General features: G+C 41.3%; 1 protein-coding gene across 1 annotated transcript; it reads left to right on the forward strand.

The window, feature by feature from the left end:
• The first annotated feature begins 17,712 nt into the window (after positions 1 to 17,712).
• LOC148035936 (pathogenesis-related protein 5-like) lies at positions 17,713 to 18,240 on the forward strand. The gene has a single exon (XM_087678868.1). The coding sequence runs from the start codon at positions 17,713 to 17,715 to the stop codon at positions 18,238 to 18,240; it is 528 nt and encodes a 175-aa protein (XP_087534994.1).
• The last annotated feature ends 381 nt before the right edge of the window (positions 18,241 to 18,621 follow it).

The following is an 18,621-nucleotide window of genomic DNA, read 5'->3' on the forward strand; positions in this document are numbered from 1 at the left end:
GAATGTGTAGATAAGATTATAGTCCGTGGAAAGGTGCCAGGCTTTGATAATCTAGCTGTACACAAATTTAGAAAACCCATGTATTCATGGTTCTTGAGCTTGATGATATCATCATGAATCCCATAACCATCCAAGCAGAATTGAAGAGGAGAAAGCACGACCAAAATAACTGTCATCCTTGCCACCTGGGTGCCAGCACTATACTTCTGTCACACAGAACAGTGTGCTATTATTGCAAGTTCAATCTCCAGGCCACCAAACTTATATGCCAGTTTAGCTGCTTCAATGCTCTCCTCATTCATTGTAGCAAGCTTTTTCTTAAAGTTATCTTTAAGATAAACATCTTTATGGTTTACTACAGATTCCGTTGATACAAGTCACGCTTGCTGATGACAACCACTTCTTTTTTTCACATTCTCAGTCCGTCGTTTTTTGTCATCTTTACTCAATCATGCAGTGTTATTAATCTCTTCTGATTGTGATGTCACAGCAGCGTTTGCTCTTCGTCATCACGTTCTGATCTTCAGCTTCTTCTTCATGCATCCCTTCTACTTCCAAAAGAGCTCGTTATCTTCCACCTTCTTCGTTGTTACTGGCGTCCTCCTCCTCCTCACGACCTGGTCCTCCTAGCAGATCCATCGCTTGTTCTATACCTCCAGATATAATAATTGCCTCAGAGAATTGAGGCTCTTGAGAAAGATTCACTAAATCCTCTGCAGGCTGGTTGGGAAAGCTCCTTCTAGCACCCTGATGCAGTCTTTTTCCCCAAGCTTGCCGAAGCTTCCTCCTGAACTTCTGCTGCCACTTCCATATCAGCTTCGTCTCAACCTCTTGTCACAACAGCAGTTGCCGATGCTTCGATAAGCGTGCGCCGACTAGCCCGAATCTTCTTGGGGCGCAGATCAAGAGGCAATCGCTTTGCCTTTTTGTAAGCAGCACGAAGTGCAGCTTTCTGGTTTTGGGACAAGATTTGGATAGCTTGTTAGGAGCACCACCGGAGACTTTGGCGACCCTCAGCAGAGCAAGCTCTGCCTTCAACTCCTTCAGCTGGCCCTGCAAGTCGACTTCAGCTCTTCGTCATCCTATTCCTCGTCATCCTATTCCTCCCGGACTCCTCACTTCGACCTTCTCTTTTCAACCTTCGAAATGCCATATCTTTCGTTTGACTTTCCTCAATTCCCACGATTCAAACGCTCAAACTTCTTGTGTTTCTCCTCCACAGTCGATCTTCTCCGAGTACAGGCCCTCTGATTTTCCATTTCCCAACGTAATTCTCCCCTCAGATTGCAAAACACTCTTTTCCTTCTCATGCTCTGTTCCTCTCCCCTTCCCAGATTAGCGTAATTCCTCCTCTTTTTCTATCACATATGCCTCTTTTTTCCCTCCCTCTTTAGCTCTTTTAAAAAAAATCCCTCCTTTTCCCACGATAGCTCACATGACATTATTTTTGGGTCGAATTCAAATTATCTATTCCAGAGCTTGCAGAAGTTTTAGCTTATACAAAAGCTCTTGACTACATTGCATATCTCCAACAATTGTAGTTTGAAAATCACCTATTCTTCACATTCAAGGATCAGCGTTAAACCACAACTCATCAGTTCTTCACCTTCAATGGTTCGCAACTCATCTGTTCTTCAAATTCAATGATGAGCCTTGGCTTCTTCCTTCTCCTCCGAGGCGTGTGTAGTCACATGTGCATGCACCTGTGTGTGCCCATGGCCATGGCCACCGTGCTCCCATGGATGCCGCAAACCCAGGAGGACAGGGCCATCCTCTTTCGCTCTATAGAAAACCCAAAACCACATGATGGAGCAGCCTCAGTCATTGAGCTCAAACCGTGAATCCGTCCTACAGTCAATGGCTCCCCTCTACTGAGTCTACGAGCAATAGTGCTAATGGATTTTGGCAAGCAATGATTCCAGACCTTTTTGCAGCAACATGTATCAACATAGGCTGAAAGCATCTCATCATGTTCATCACTATGGCTCTAACTCCTCCTCACTATACTCATACGCAGAAAATAAATGTAAACACAACAACTGAGTATATACAAAGTATCAAATCACACACACAATTTTTGGGTGGTTTTCGCACCTCGAATGCGCAGCAATACGACATCCACCCCCTCTAATCCTGCGCATCCTCCGGATGGGCAACTACCCATGATCGTTATCATCTAGATCCACAAACAGATCAATCTCTTCATTATGCATTTCCGGTAGATCAACAAGATTATCTGTCATATCATCTGTCTCTTCCATTGGAGTTTCTTGTCGTTGCTCTTCTCTTGAAAATTCTTCCAATGCATAGTCCTCATCATCCCTTTTCTTGAAAATCTTGATTCTTTTTCCAGCAATAGGCACTCTAAGCATTGTCCCATCCAATTCAGTCAGCTCATATGTTGCATTATCAAAGACATGTCTGACTATGTATGGTCCAAACCATCTTTTCACCATCTTCCGAAGTGCAGTATGCTGATTTTCAAGACTCCTATCAAACACCAATACCCAATCTCCCTCTTCTATTGCTCTTGGCCGTAAGCGATGCCTACTGTCAAACCTGTCCTTATTCCTTAGTCTAGCAACCTTCAACCTGTCAATAGCTAGCTGAATATCCTCAGGTCTCCTCTCCAACTGTCGAATCCGAAGAGCTAAGAGCTCCTCTCTCGTCAAATCCTCCTGCCAAGGTAAAACTGACCAAGTCAAAGCACAAGTCTCAATCGGCATAATAGGTTTCTGACCATACATCAACTCTACAGGCATATATCATGTGGTAACACTATGAGTCGTACGATCAGCCCATAAAGCAAATGGTAGAAGTCTTGGCCATTCTCCAATCCGTCCTCTGCATGCTTTGGCTAATGCTTTCACTATCGGCGGATGCCCTCTTTCACTCTTTCCATTTCCCTCTGGATTATATGCTGTGGTTAGAGCCAATTTGATTCCTAGCTGAGAGAAAAACTCCGTAGCTTCATCTGCATCTAATTCACCACGATCCGTAGTGATCTTACCCACACAACCATACCTGCAGAAAATTTCCTCCAATAAGAACTTACACACTGCACTAGTGGTCTTCGTTCTCAAAGATCTACCCTCAACATGATTGGTAAGATCCTCTCTAGCCAAAACAATGTATCTCATCTCCCATAGACCCATAGGCATGGTAACCAAATCAACTACCCACTTATAATGAATGCATAGCGGATAGGTCGGATGAAGCTCATCTCTATGACGCACTACTGAATACATCTGGCAGTCTATGCAAGTCTCAACAAAGTGAGAAACATCTCTATACATGCCTTTCCACCAATATTTCTCCTTGATTTTCTCATAAGTAGCCCATACTCCTCTATGACCAGCCCAAGGACTCTCATGAAACTCCCTCATCACCTGTAACTGTGTCTCTCTATCGCAGACAACCCGCAAAGGTAGTCCGCCTCTTTTCTTCGAATGCTTCCAAAGAAATCCGTCCTTGAGAAAATAACCATAGGCTTTCCTTCTGATCTTCTTGAACTCTTCATCTGTCCATTCATCTCTTTTGCTTAGTGTACTAAGGTACCTGCCAATCTGTAACCAATCTCCAACATAAAGTTCTTCTGTGAAAGCCACAATATCATAGACATGACAAACATGATCAACCATAGTGGCTGAAATTTCTGCATCATCCTCTTTTGCAAGTAGAGTCTCCTCATCATCATATCTGGCTCTAGACAACATATCTGCCACTGGATTATCCTTCCCTGCTATGTGTTTAAATTCTGGATTTAATGACTTGATGTATGCAATCCATCTCAACATGGCTATATCCGGAGTAGAGCAACTCGTGATCATACCAATCAATGGCAAGCAATCTGTCTCTACCACAACTGAAGCTCCAATAAAGTACTCCTTGTCACATTTGAGAGCCGTGACAATTCCCAATAACTCCTTCTTGATTTGCGGATATCTCCTCTGTCTCTCGTTTAGGACTTTCGCCCCAAACCGAATAGCATACCTATTTCCATCTGCATCATCTTGACCCACGGCCCAACCTATGCCAATTGGACTAGTGTCAACTGTCAATACAATAGGCCTATCACAATTATAATCCGCTTTCCTGAGAGTAGGAGCATTCTGCAATAACTTCTTCAATTTCCGCATGGCTCTAGTATGGCTCTCATCCCAATAAAATTTTTGCCCCTTTCGAAGCAGCTGATACAAACAATCTGCTATGTGTGCAAAATGAGGTATCCAAATCATATAAAACACACAAGCACCAATGAATCTCCGTACCTCCGAAGTAGTAGAACAATACTCCGCAATCTTGCCTATAGCATTCACCTTATCAGGTGAGGGTTTCCTGCCATAATATCCACACATATGCCCAACAATAACAACCTCATTCACTCCAAAAACAGATTTTTGCCCTGAAAGTGTCAAATTCACTTCTTCTAACCTGGCCAAAATCTTCTCACATGCTGAAATATGATCAGCCACAAAGTATCTGCATCCCTGCTCATTTAGGCTCTCATTCTTCTCTTCTTCTGCACACCCCTTAATGGGGACATCATTCAAGAAAGGCATAGTAAGCTGAGGTATATAATCACGAAGGACCTTATGCATGGCATTCATCATATGCGCAACAGAATTAGTGGCACCTTGAGGCAAGGTACACATCCTGACAAGCCCAATAGGAGTTCTCATGGTGGTTATGTCCCTGCTTTCCAAAGCCAGCTGAAACTGATCATATCCTGAATACAAATCACCCAAAGAATAGATGGCACGTCCAGCAAATGCCTTTGCAAACTCATCCACAACTGGACCTATACCAACATTCCTGATAGTAACTCTGTTCACTGGCTGCATGTCCTGAATAAATCAAAGAGTACCATTCTTCTTTGGAACTGTAAACCACCTGTTTGAGTATGGTGCAGATGAAGGCTCAAGGATTCCCATCCTGATTTTCTCATTCAACAAATCAATTAGCTTTGGCAAGTGTGCTTTAGGCACTGGAATAGGTCGGAGATTCCATGGAATATGAGGAATAGTAAAAATGACCATAGGAGCAACAATATCAGGATTCACACATCCAATCTCATGTGGCAAAAAAGCAAATCCCTTCCATGACGCTCAAGCATCTCCTGAAAGCATTGCTTCTCCATGGGTAACAAGAAATCACCATTTCCAATTTTCAATTCAGCAAGTGTCTCTGCTGAAAATTTATGACCAATATGCTCCGGATTCCTCAAAATTTGCTGTTTAGCAGCCCTCTCTATTTGCTGATCACTGTCAGGTGGAAGCGGTACAGCAACCGGCTTCACCTTCTTATCCACAGTTTTGTATTTCGTGTCAACCCTGGCTTCATTATGCTCTTCTGCATTACATAAACCTTGCTGTAAATCAGCAGTTCTGCACTTCAATGGCTGAATATTCTCAGCCCTCTGCTCTATGGATTGCATAGAAACAGCCCCAAACTCTGAATGCTGAAATATTTCAGCATTAAACTCTGTTGGCTGAAAATTTTCAGCCCTCTGTCTCTCTGAAAGCTGATCATAACCAGCTGGAAACTCTGTTTGCTGAATTTTTTCAGCACTCAACACTCTTTGCTGAGTTACCTCAGCCTCTGACTCAATTTGTGACATAAAATCTGCAATTTCATGAAACATGTCCAGGGATTGCACTAATACATTACCATGGCAATTCAGCATATCAGTTTTCAGCATATCTCCCATCTCTGTCATCGTATCTGCACAAATCGCACTGTCATACATCCCATCTATGTGCTCATCATCCTCCAAAATTCTTACATTTTTCAAATTTTTCTCCTTCCTGCATATATACTGCCTGGCAGATCTAGGCAACCTAGAAGTCTTCTGATAACTCATTGAACTGTTTGCTGAAATCCCAACATAATCGGAGGAGAAAACACTACTGCCAGGAGGCGAGAACTCCAATCTCCTCTCCTCTGTACCACCGTCGTCTCGCGAAACGGCGGTACCTAATGAAAACCCGAATCCCTCACAGTGGGTAAGGGTGCATCTCTGAGAGTATCCCTATTTCTAACATGGTTCACACATACAGTCATAAACTGAACTGCTCTCATACCATCTTTACTGCGAATCCGTGCATAAGCAGATCCATCATCCATGACCTTTGTTTCCATGCGCATCTCTGTAATGAATGGCTGACCAAGAATTATAGGATAAGAGCATGAATCCTGCACAAAGAAATGAAAATCCTCCTCTACATCACCAATAGAAACCCTGACACTAGGGCAAGCAGCATATAAATTACCTGCAGTATTATTGGCAGCTCTTATACACCACCCATGCTCTACATCCATAGGCCATCTGTTACTCTCATAAGCTCCACGAACTATGAGATTAATCTCTGAACCATGATCAACCAATGCAACATAAGGCACCTGTTTCTCTCCAACCTTTAGCATCGTCTCTGTGGTTTCCCTAGCCCAATGGCTCCGCGAAAAGTGACTACGTGGTATCAAAACAGCCTCATCAATTTCAGCATAATGCATAGACTGAACCCTCTTCTCTACCTGTGGCAAAACAGAAGCATTATCAACCATAACCTCATCATCATCCTCATCCAACTCTCCAATCAAAACTCCCTGTGTATCAATGGTAGCCAATGCATGTCTTTTCCTCTTCAGGACCTCCTGAAACTGATCCTGAAACTCTCTTTTTGAGATGCCCAAAATCTCAGAAATAGTGAAAGTCACCTCACTGCCAAGTATCTTATCATTAAAGATTTTCTTCATGTCTGTAGATGTCTCAATATCGGACATCAATTTGAATCCTGGCTGCTTTCTCTCTCTAGGCTCTTGCCTCTTTTCTCTCTTTTGAGCATCCTCCATCTGTCGATCTAGCCCTGGTCTTGAAGACGGTCCTGCAATAGGTGGAGTAACAAACTCACCCCCTCTAGTCTTCTTAGTTGCACTTGGATTTTCATCATCCCTCTTACGCTTCTCCTCAACAAATACATCTGCACCATGAGATTTAGCCAAATAAGCATAAATAGAATACCTGTCAACAGGCGAGTCCCAACCTATCTCTGATCTGATGCTAGAGCCTGCACTAGTCAAAACAGTTTACTGAATTTTCCCCTTGTTTGCAGTCTCCATAGCATAAGTCCATAGTGCGGACTAAGTCTCTGATCCCTTCTCAATCTGTACTCCATATGCAGAAGCATCACCTCTAACTGTCACGTAAGAAGTACGCGCAGCCATGTCCTCCACTAACTTCTTCATTCCACCTTTACCAAAGTTGGTAGCAAGTGGAGCTCCTGTCTCAGTCAACCAAATCTTACCATCTTGCCCCCAATATATCAAATTCTGCCTCCTTGCATCCTGGAAAGAGTCACAATCCCTACAATGATGATGCTCCATACTATCACACCAAATACATCTCCGATCTCTCCTAGGTGCACTAGGAGCACTCCTAGGTGCAATAGGAGCACTAGAAGAAGTAGCAGGCGCAGTCGAAGTAAACTACTCCTTCAACTTACCCACCAACTCTGCTTTGACTGACTCCAGTGTCAAATCTGTGATGCCTTTGATTATGTCATCAAGAGAAGTAGGCACCGATGGAGCGGATGGTTTTGGAGCAGAAGGTGTAGGCATCGGTCGTGGAACAGGAGGAATAGGTGGAGTAGAAACAGTAGGTACTAGCATAGGCCAAGAAACTGGCTGAGGAGGAGAAGAAATAACAGGGATAGAAGTAGGCATAGGAGCTGATGATGGTGTAGGTGTCATGGAACCATTCTGTAGGCGAGTCTTCCATATCCTCCTCTTGGTCAAAGTCGAGACTGCATCCTGAGCATCCTGCCAATCAGTTTTAAGACCCATAGGCTTCGTGTGATCTTCAAGAAGCTCACCCAATTCTTCTTGAAGAGCAGGATCTGCAGCTTGCAAGAAAAGCTCAACTTTTTCAACATCCAATGCTCTTTGTTCAATAGCATCAAGTTGACTATACCTCTCTTCGAATTCTCGAATCAACTCTGAAGCAGCAAGACCTTTGTTTGGCATGTAGACCCACTCTTGGAATGACCGCCAAGTAGCCATACCAAAGTCCTCAAGGAAGTATTCTTCTTTCAAGGCCTTCTTAAAATCTTGCCAATGTGTATTTTGAATAAAAAGATCAGTCACTTTTGTCCTCAAAGCAGGTGTGACAAGACGAAGGAAGTACTTACTCATAAGTCCAGCAGGAACTCCAAAAAACCCCATCTTGATCTCATATGTCTTCAAATATGCTGAAACATTGCGCCCGTCAAATAGCTTCTTCTCATTCTCAACTGCTTCAATAGCCTTAGTCACGCTGTTTGCATTCTCCTGCTCCAAATAGAGTTGCCTTTGCTGAGACAACTGCTGTTGATGCAATTGTTGTAGCTGCTGCATATACATTTGTGTTTGTTGATTTTGGAGCTGCATATACATGGACATATTCTGCAAAATCTGTTTTAGATCCTCCGTTGAAGTACTTGACGCAGCAGTCATTGATGGAGCTGAAGTAGACGCAGCTGGAGTTGTAGAAGAAGCTGAAATAGAGGCTGAAGTATCTCCCATCCTGAAATTTGTGCGACGCTTTCACGTTGGGTTCACCAAAGATGTCGAAGGGTTTTCGAAAGCAAAGTCGCGACCACAGAGGACCTTGACTAATTTCAGGATAGAAGATCAATCAAGCGAGATCACAATTCAATTTGAAAGAATGTTTATTACATCTGGATTTGAAGCTTCTGGTACATCCTGTAAAGTATCATCGATAAAAGGATAGTAGAAGATTCTCGAGCTTGATATCATCATGCATGACATTCTGCTTGTGAAGGTACTTGAGTCTTTCAACAACATCTTTAAAAAATCACTGGGCGTAGCTTCTCCAATTCCTCCAGAAAATTTTGCTAGAATTCTACCACTTAGAAGTGCAGATAGCTCTTTGATTTACAGAAGTAAGAATGACAAGCATAGAAAGGACTTCCTTTTGAGAGTTGAGACATTATGGGCAATCTCAACACAGAACTTCCCTGTTGCAGAGACTTATTGCCACCGCAGGCTTTAAGGGTTGCAACAATCGCATGTACATCTATCTTCTCACCAAATTGTCTTATCAAATGAAACAGTTTGATAACCTGCTTGTCTTGACCAAACTTGGAATGTGCAGATAAGATTACAGTCCGTGGAAAGGTGCCAGGCTTTGATAATCTAGCTGTACACAAATTCAGAAAACCCATGTATTCATGGTTCTTGAGCTTGATGATATCATCATGAATCCCATAACCATCCAAGCAGAATTGAAGAGGAGAAAGCACGACCAAAATATTTGTCGTCCTTGCCACCTGGGTGCCAGCACTATACTTCTGTCACACAGACCAGTGTGCTATTATTGCGAGTTCAATCTCCAGGCCACCAAACTTATATGCCAGTTTAGCTGCTTCAATGCTCTCCTCATTCATTGTAGCAAGCTTTTTCTTAAAGTTATCTTTAAGATAAACATCTTTATGGTTTACTACAGATTCCGTTGATACAAGTCACGCTTGTTGATGACAACCACTTCTTTTTTTCACATTCTCAGTCCGTCATTTTTTGTCATCTTTACTCAATCATGCAGTATTGTTAATCTCTTCTGATTGTGATGTCGCAGCAGCGTTTGCTCTTTGTCATCACGTTCTGATCTTCAGCTTCTTCTTCATGCATCCCTTCTACTTCCAAAAGAGCTTGTTATCTTCCACCTTCTTCGTTGTTACTGGCGTCCTCCTCCTCCTCACGACCTGGTCCTCCTAGCAGATCCATCGCTTGTTCTATACCTCCAGATATAATAATTGCCTCAGAGAATTGAGGCTCTTGAGAAAGATTCACTAAATCCTCTGCAGGCTGGTTGGGAAAGCTCCTTCTAGCACCCTGTTGCAGTCTTTTTCCCCAAGCTTGCCGAAGCTTCCTCCTGAACTTCTGCTGCCACTTCCATATCAGCTTCGTCTCAACCTCTTGTCACAACAACAGTTGCCGATGCTTCAATAAGCGTGCGCCGAATAGCCCGAATATCTTTCGTTTGACTTTCCTCAATTCCCACGATTCAAACGCTCAAACTTCTTGTGTTTCTCCTCCACAGTCGATCTTCTCCGAGTATTGGCCCTCTGATTTTCCATTTCCCAGCGTAATTCTCCCCTCAGATTGCAGAGCACTCTTTTCCTTCTCATGCTCTATTCCTCTCCCCTTCCCAGATTAGTGTAATTCCTCCTCTTTTTCTATCACATACGCCTCTTTTTTCCCTCCCTCTTTAGCTCTTTTAAAAAAAATCCCTCCTTTGCCCATGATAGCTCACATGACATTATTTTTGGGTCAAATTCAAATTATCTATTCCAGAGCTTGCAGAAGTTTTAGCTTATACAAAAGCTCTTGACTACACTGCATATCTCCAACAATTGTAGTTTGAAAATCACCTATTCTTCACATTCAAGGATCAGCGTTAAACCACAACTCATCAGTTCTTCACCTTCAATGGTCCGCAACTCATTTGTTCTTCAAATTCAATGATGAGCCTTGGCTTCTTCCTTCTCCTCCGAGGCGTGTGTAGTCACATGTGCATGCACCTGTGTGTGCCCATGGCCATGGCCACCGTGCTCCCATGGATGCCGCAAACCCAGGAGGACAGGGCCATCCTCTTTTGCTCTATAGAAAACCCAAAACCACATGATGGAGCAGCCTCAGTCATTGAGCTCAAACCGTGAATCTGTCCTACAGTCAATGGCTCCCCTCTGCTGAGTCTACGAGCAATAGTGCTGATGGATTTTGGCAAGCAATGATTCCAAACCTTTTTGCAGCAACATGTATCAACATAGGCTGAAAGCATCTCATCATGTTCACCACTATGCCTCTAACTCCTCCTCACTATACTCATGCGCAGAAAATAAATGTAAACACAACAACTGAGTATATACAAAGTATCAAATCACACACACAATTTTTGGGTGGTTTTCGCACCTCGAATGCGTAGCAATACGACAGCGAAGGCAGAGATCCTGGAACGATCGAGCTCTGCAGTCAGGTTCATTGCGAATGATCAATACTGGTGGATTTCTAGCGGTCAAGAATCTCTGTCTACAGCCTCTGATTGCGAAGGACCGGCCTGAGGAAGCGGAGGACCACTCCTACATCTCTTCTATCAAGTCATTTTTTTTTCCACAGTCACAGTAAGCTTCATATCTTCAACAAGTTTAAAAGCTTAAGTTAAAGCTTAGCAAGCTTTATTAGTAAGATTTATAAAGCTTACATCAATGAAAGTTGGATGAACTGTGGCCGCGGCATGTCAACGTGATTCTCGACACTAAAAAACGGCCCCCACTATCCCCCTAAAATTCGTCGGCTGTCAATAAGCTCAATTAGAGCTTAGTTACATAAGCCATAAGTCAAAAATCTTCAAAGTTTATCAAGTCTTGCAAGTTTCATTACTCTGCAAGTTTTGCAAGTCAGCAGAGATCAAAACTAACTTATTCTAAAAACTCCCATAAGGATTGTTCCTGCGCAAAAGCACAGAACTGCAAAGTTGTTCCCTGGAAGACTTTGTTCGCATACGCAGACTTGCTGAACCAGTTTCAGCACATGCAAAAGGTCATATGCAAATTTTTCGAAGACTTCGAATCCTGCAATTGCAAAAGTCGAAGACCATGAAAGACAAACAAAAATCTATAAGCGTTGTATACCCGACTTTGAGCTACGCTCATCCCGTTAATTGGATTTTGAGAGTGTGAGGTCTTTTGAATTTTTACAGGATGACGGAACAAAATATGGATGATTTAATGGCTGAGGGCGATCTTCTTGAACCTATGATGGAAAAAAAATTGGATTTAATTATGATGCAGCTGGATGAGGAACGAAGAGCCCGACAAGCTTTGCAAGTTCAATTGGCCAATTTGCAACGATTGACTACCGACAAAGATGTACCACAACCCGAAGATCTTATCCGACAAACTATCGATGCGACTCTCGAAGCTCAATCCATTTGCAAAGAAACAAAGATAAGTAAAAGAAATTTTAAATTCCGTACTTTCAATGGAACTCGAGATGGAAAGACTGTTCTTGCATTCATCAATCAATTTGTTGATTACTTTCATGAAGAGACATACGTTGAAAAAGACAAAATTAAATGTGTCACTAATCATTTAGTGGATCGAGCATCTCTTTGGTGGACCGTGGTTCGTAAGAGCATAGATTGTCTCACTCCCTGGGAGAGTTTCAAAAAGAAGTTTATTCAGAATTTCCTTTCTCCACAATTCCATGAAAAAGCCATAAAGCAATGGGATCTTCTACAGCAAAGAGATCGTGAGCCTATTTCTCAGTACACCGAACATTTTTGGAATGCCATTTTGAACTCGGAATGCTTGAAGACGTACCTGAAGCAACTCACAAGTGCAAGCTTATATCTGGACTACTTGGGCATTACTACACTGAAGTCAATATGTTCAAGCCTACAACCCTTGAAGATGCAATTTCTTTAGCTCATGACACTGAAGACAAGATTCGAGGAAGAGAAAAGCGTCCACAACAATTTCAAGCAAATGGTAACTATGGTTCTAAGCAATTCAATTCAAAATTTAGAATATTCAATCAAAGTCATTTTCCTTCATCATCTTTCCGTAAGTCTTGGACAAAACCACCTGCTTTGCCATCAAATACCAATCAAAACCCTAAGCCATCTTCATAGCCAAATCCTAATATTCCTAGACTTCCTGCCATTGCAAACAATGTATCTAAAGGCAAACCTATAGTGTGTTACAAATGCCATCAACCTGGACATCTAGCAACCAATTGCCAATCGAAGAAGCCACCTATCCATATCAACTATCTTGGAGCAATGGAAGATGAAGAACATGAAGAAATGCCTGACTTTACAGAAGATGAGGACAACATTACTACTCCTTCGGATACTTTACCAGGTATGCCAACTCCACATTCTTTATTGACAATGAAATGTTTAGTGCATGGAAAAGAAAAGATTATTTCGCATGATGATGGTAGTATACATTATTTTATTTCTGCAAAGTTAGTGAAAGAATTGAAATATTTACAAATTGTTCATACGCATTATCGCATTAAAGCAGCATTCTTAGGCACAAGATATAATGGAACACAAGAGGTGCATGACTTAGAAATTAAAGTGGGTGAATACACTGAAAGAAGGAATTTTCTAGTTGTATCTTTACAGTCCAATGATATTATCCCATGTATGCCTTGGCGTCATCAGCATAATCCTAACATAGATTATTCCACGCATTCAATTAAAATTCATTTTCAAGGAAAACAAATTACATTGTATGGTATGCACGCATCTAATAATTTTTCACTGCTTACTCATACTCAAGCTAAATGTGCATTACGTAAACCAATGTGGCTCCCACATCCCTCAGTGTAAAGGTTACTATACATAGGCTTTCCTTGAACAACAAATGAAAATATCATCCTCTACACCCTAAAGTTCTAGTTGAAGAGGAAATACATGCTACCAGTATGCTAGGAAGACAATACACAACATGGGATGCCATAATGCTATATCACATACCTAGCTGATAGGTCATAGGGCATAGATGATTATGCTATGGTTCAATATATCATGAAGATTTGTGCGTGGCTATTTAAATATATTTTCATAAATGTAATTCTAGAATTCTATTTTAATGTTAGTGTGTTAAATTGTTGGTGCTACATAACCCTAATAGACCATTGAAGAAGGGCATTTAAATGATGAGGAAAATAAAATCCTTCTTCAATAAAGGATGGATGAGAGTTCTGCTCATGTAAAGAAGCATGGTAGTGTAAATTTCAACCTAAACTTTGTTCGGAAGGATGATAAAAAAGGTTACCCTTCAACAAAAGGCATAGTTGCTTTCGAATTTGAGGGCTCTAAGGTTTGACAACGTCGTCCTCCCATGTGGTAATAAGCACGAGGTGAAATGGAAATTCCTTCTTCAATAGAGGACTTTGAAAGTTTTACTCATCTAAAGAAGGGCAATATTGTCAGAAAGGTTGCCCTTCAACACAAGACATAGACATTGATAGAAGACAAGACATAGACATTGATAGAAGGAAGTTGTCGAGCCCTTCAGCCCTCAAATTTGAAAGGATCGAGGGCTGCTAGCCGCTGAAGGGCTTTTGAAGCCGTGACAACTTCCTCCCTTGTGGTAATAAGCGCTGTAGACTTTGACAAATGACTCACGCATTGGTCACAACAAACTCTAGACCACTTACTATATAGAAAGTTCACACTATAACTAGGAAGAATAGCAACCAAACTAGGAAGAATGTAGAATTTTCTAGTTATAACTAGATAATTTTGTCATCATGAATCTCTTCTAACTAGTAAATCCCTTTTTCTAGATAGTATCTAGAAAGTTGAAGCCTTATCTAGTAACATTATCTAGTAAGTTATTGTATATCTAGTAACAATATCAACATAACTAGGAAATTTTTGTTTTCACTAGTCATAACTAGCAAGTACTATCATCTAACTAGGAAACTATGGATAATCTTTCAAGTTAACGTAGACCTACGATTTTGCTAGGTAAAACTAGTAAATAAATATTAGTTTATTTGAAATTTACATTTGTATATTACTCACTTATGAGCTAAGCTTTCAATTCCACACTTATAGCTATACTCACTAGTTTGTGTAGCCTATGCTTAGTCTAGCCTATCCATAGCTTATATATAGCCTAGCTTATACATTAGGCATAGGATAAACACATGCTAGGTTAGGCATTGGCTCGATAATATAAAGTAGGAACATTATATGCTATGCATAAGAATACAACTTATATCTGGTATTTTTTTTGCACAAGGTAACCATAGAATAGGATAGGGTTGTGTTAGGCATTAGCTCCTAGCATATGCTTACCCTATGTCTAAACTCTTCCTAGAATATGCTTAGACTATGTATACACATAGGATTGGCTTAATATAGTATGCCTAGTATTTTCCTAACTTGCCATATGTGTACCCTATGCCTACCCCTTGTGTATTTATGTTAGACATATAACCTATGTCTAGCCACTCTATAGCCTCTATCAGTTTGTTTGTATGAGGAGCCTATGCATTTACCTTGCCTATATCACTAATCCAATCTAAACCTAAGCCTAAGCTTAAGCTCTACCTTACTACGAGCCTAGCCCTAACACTAAACTTTAATGTAGTATAAGCCTAGTATATATTGAGTCTAATTCTAATTTAAGGTAAAGAATATAGAGAGTAAGATAGGCTTATACATCATGTGTTACTTCTATAAAAATAAGTTGTATTTAGTCATTTTGTGGATTCTCATTAATTTTGGCCTATTTTAGTACAATTCTAACTTTTTATGTGTGATGATTTACATCCAGCTTGGGCTTCACAACTTCTCTTGCAGTAGTTGGCCTTTATATAAGCAAAGGTACCAATCAAGTACAAGCCTTTACACTAGCTTTTGTATGATTTTGTAATTTCTCATTGGCTTTTACACTAGCTTTTGCAAAGCTTAGCTTTATTATAGTTAGCTAGAAAGTTGAAATTGTAGAAATAGTGAACTAAGATTCCAAGTATCACTTATTTTAGGAGATGTGGAACCATGCTTGAGAGAGGATAACTGTTGTGATGGGCTTTTTGGCCTTAGGGACACGATCTTCCTCTAGAAGTATGGTTGGTAGATCTCTCATTAGCTTTTGTCCAAGGTTCTACCAAGTTTGGTTTGTGATATGGCTCTCTTAGGAGAAAGAGGGGGAATCATGCATTATAGTTTTTTTTTTTGAGAGAGAAGTACATTAAGAAAATTGAAAAAATGTTACAAAATTGGATTTTTATCATGAAGTCCAATTCCTTCATAATTAGACTCATTCTCACTTCAAGAGATGAAAACAATGTGCATAAGAAGCCTAGTCTCACATGACCTAATAAGGTTTTTCTAGCTCATTTACTTTGTGTGCATAGCCATTCAAATCGCCATGTATGCCAAGTTAAGTGCCTTTTGGACTCTTACATTTCTACATTCAACTCATGTACATAGTAGGACACATCCATATTCATAATAGCACACTCTTACACCATGCATTGTCACCTAGGTGTGATCACTTGCTTGGCGATTTAGTCTAGTATTTTAATGACATACATCTCTACTAGGACCACCCTTTCAGCCTACAACCATGTTCCTTCTAAGATTCAAGAGTGTTCCACATGGGTGCTATGTGGGTTTGTAAATGTGGATTAGAGTGTTTTTTATGTGCTTCCCTACTAGTGCCTAAGTCATTTTCTACTTCGCATATGAAACACCTTACAATATTGTTATTTACTGAAATATGCTTGCTCATTAGACATTATTGTGCTTGGGAAAGGATAATTGTTGTGATGGGTCTTTTTGGCCTTAGGGACACGATCTTCCTATCCAAGAAGGGTTTTTTAATATCCCCTTTGCTTGTTTGAGGAGATGTCTAACCATGCTTACAACCACCCTTTTAGCCTACAACCATGTTCCTTCTAAGATTCAAGAGTGTTCCACATGGGTGCTATGTGGGTTTGTAAATGTGGATTAGAGTGTTTTTTATGTGCTTCCCTACTAGTGCCTAAGTCGTTTTCTACTTCGCATATGAAACACCTTACAATACTTTTATTTACTGAAATATGCTTGTTCATTAGACATTCTTGTGCTTGGGAAAGGATAACTGTTGTGATGGGTCTTTTTGGCCCTAGGGACACGATCTTCCTATCCAAGTAGGGTTTTTTAATATCCCCTTTGCATGTTTGAGGAGATGTCTAACCATGCTTACAACCACCCTTTCAGCCTACAACCATGTTCCTTCTAAGATTCAAGAGTGTTCCACATGGGTGCTGTGTGGGTTTGTAAATGTGGATTAGAGTAAGCTTGAAAACAAAAATTGTTAAGAGATTATATAAAGTTTTAATTGAATGGTATTCTTGTGGCACAGATGGCAAGTTCCTCAAGTGATATGAGAAGATGCTCATGCCTCTACAAGTGTTCAAAAACTAATCAAGGATGGCAGATGGTTAGTCGAAGTACTTTCTACCATCATAGCCGCCAAGATTTACTTGGTAATATGCATAGGAGAGTCGGTTTACAAAATCCAAACTTGACTATGGCCGAAGATGAGGAACAATTAACTGAAACTATAGATGGGCCCACAGAGAGGAGACAAGTTTGGTGCAATTGCATTTTATATTATCATGGGGGAAGATATGTTGTTCCTTCTACCTTTACTATGCATCAACAATTGAGGTTGAAATATCGAGACTTGGGACTCGAGATAGGATTAACGCCACAGAGCAATGATGATATAATAAGTGATGTTCATGATCATGGAGATCATGCATATAGTGACCCAGATCAACATTGTGAGGATAATGCTAACAATGTTGAGCACTTGGAAGAACATGATAACATACCCATATACATGAAGACACTGATCCAAGTAGTGCAAATGTGGATGGTACATAGTCTTTACTTTGCATCCAGATACTTGAGAAAGTAATTGAGTTACAAGCTCTTTGGGATAAACACAGAGTATCTATTACAGCTCAAGATGAAATGCTTCAACTTTTATTTGGTGATATGGGTGGCCAAAGAGTTGGAAAACGAGATAATGAGCCTTTGAAACCAAGCTTGAGTAAGCTCTTAGTTCAATTGCCTGAGACATGGGATGGGACCTTAGATGGAGTAAGGATTCCTCATGTTGGGAGCAATTGATTACAATGTACAATGGACTTGTAATGATTCAATCTCAACGCTATAAGATTTGTGGAGGTACACGTGATAATCCTCATGAGATAGAGCTTTTTGAGCCTAGTAGAGAAGATCTATATGTGGGAAATGTTGAAAAGTGTTCTTGTCAAACAGGCTTCTCCCTGGCGTCCGGGGAGACAAGGTCTCTGACGCCTACTAATGGCTGGTCGGGCAACTTCGGGACAGGCACGCCGAGCCTCCTGGCCGAGTTCATCATCAACAACGACGTGAGTGCCGTGGACGGCTTTCAGCTGGGTGTGGGCATGAGCATCACAGGCGACGGCGCCGGTGTTTCCTGCAGCGCGGCGCGCTCCATCTGTCCCTCGCGAAACATCAACGGCAATGCTTGCGTCAACCCCAACCGCGACGACCCCAACACCGGTTGCGCCCAGAACGTGCGCGCCTCCTGCCCCGACGCCTACAGCTGGTCTAAGGACGACCACGCCACCCACGGCACGCCCACAGGGGGCACCTTCGCCATCACCTTCTGCCCCTGAATACCTACCTATCTCCATTAATATACGGCCTCCCGCACTAGCACCAGCTAGTTATTATAAGCGACTGTGTACCAGACCAGCGGTGCGTTGTAATAAAACATCCGTCGTCCGGTTAATATGCATTCATCTGACATGACTTGACTTGGATGAAATTTCCATGGTCGAAATACTAAGTTCCCCATAGTGATTCGAGTATCCCTTATTACTTCGGAGAGTGCTTTAATAAGTGATAATTGAGTACGTAGTCGCAATCAAGAGTCTGAACACACAAAAGGCTAGATAATTCTATCTGTCATCATGGCAATGATCAACTGAATAATACACTACACACTAGATTGCAAGCTAGCAAGAATGTCGGCAGCTTGTCACGTTTGTACAATG

The sequence above is a fragment of the Lygodium microphyllum genome, chromosome 5 (assembly GCF_053477565.2).
Source record: "Lygodium microphyllum isolate KBCC chromosome 5, Lygodium_microphyllum_v1.1.10, whole genome shotgun sequence".
Lineage (NCBI taxonomy): Eukaryota > Viridiplantae > Streptophyta > Polypodiopsida > Schizaeales > Lygodiaceae > Lygodium > Lygodium microphyllum.

What these genes read in the sequence shown, in the direction of transcription:
- LOC148035936 (XM_087678868.1), top strand. Translation starts at nt 17,713, where the DNA reads ATGTACAATGGACTTGTAATGATTCAATCTCAACGCTATAAGATTTGT.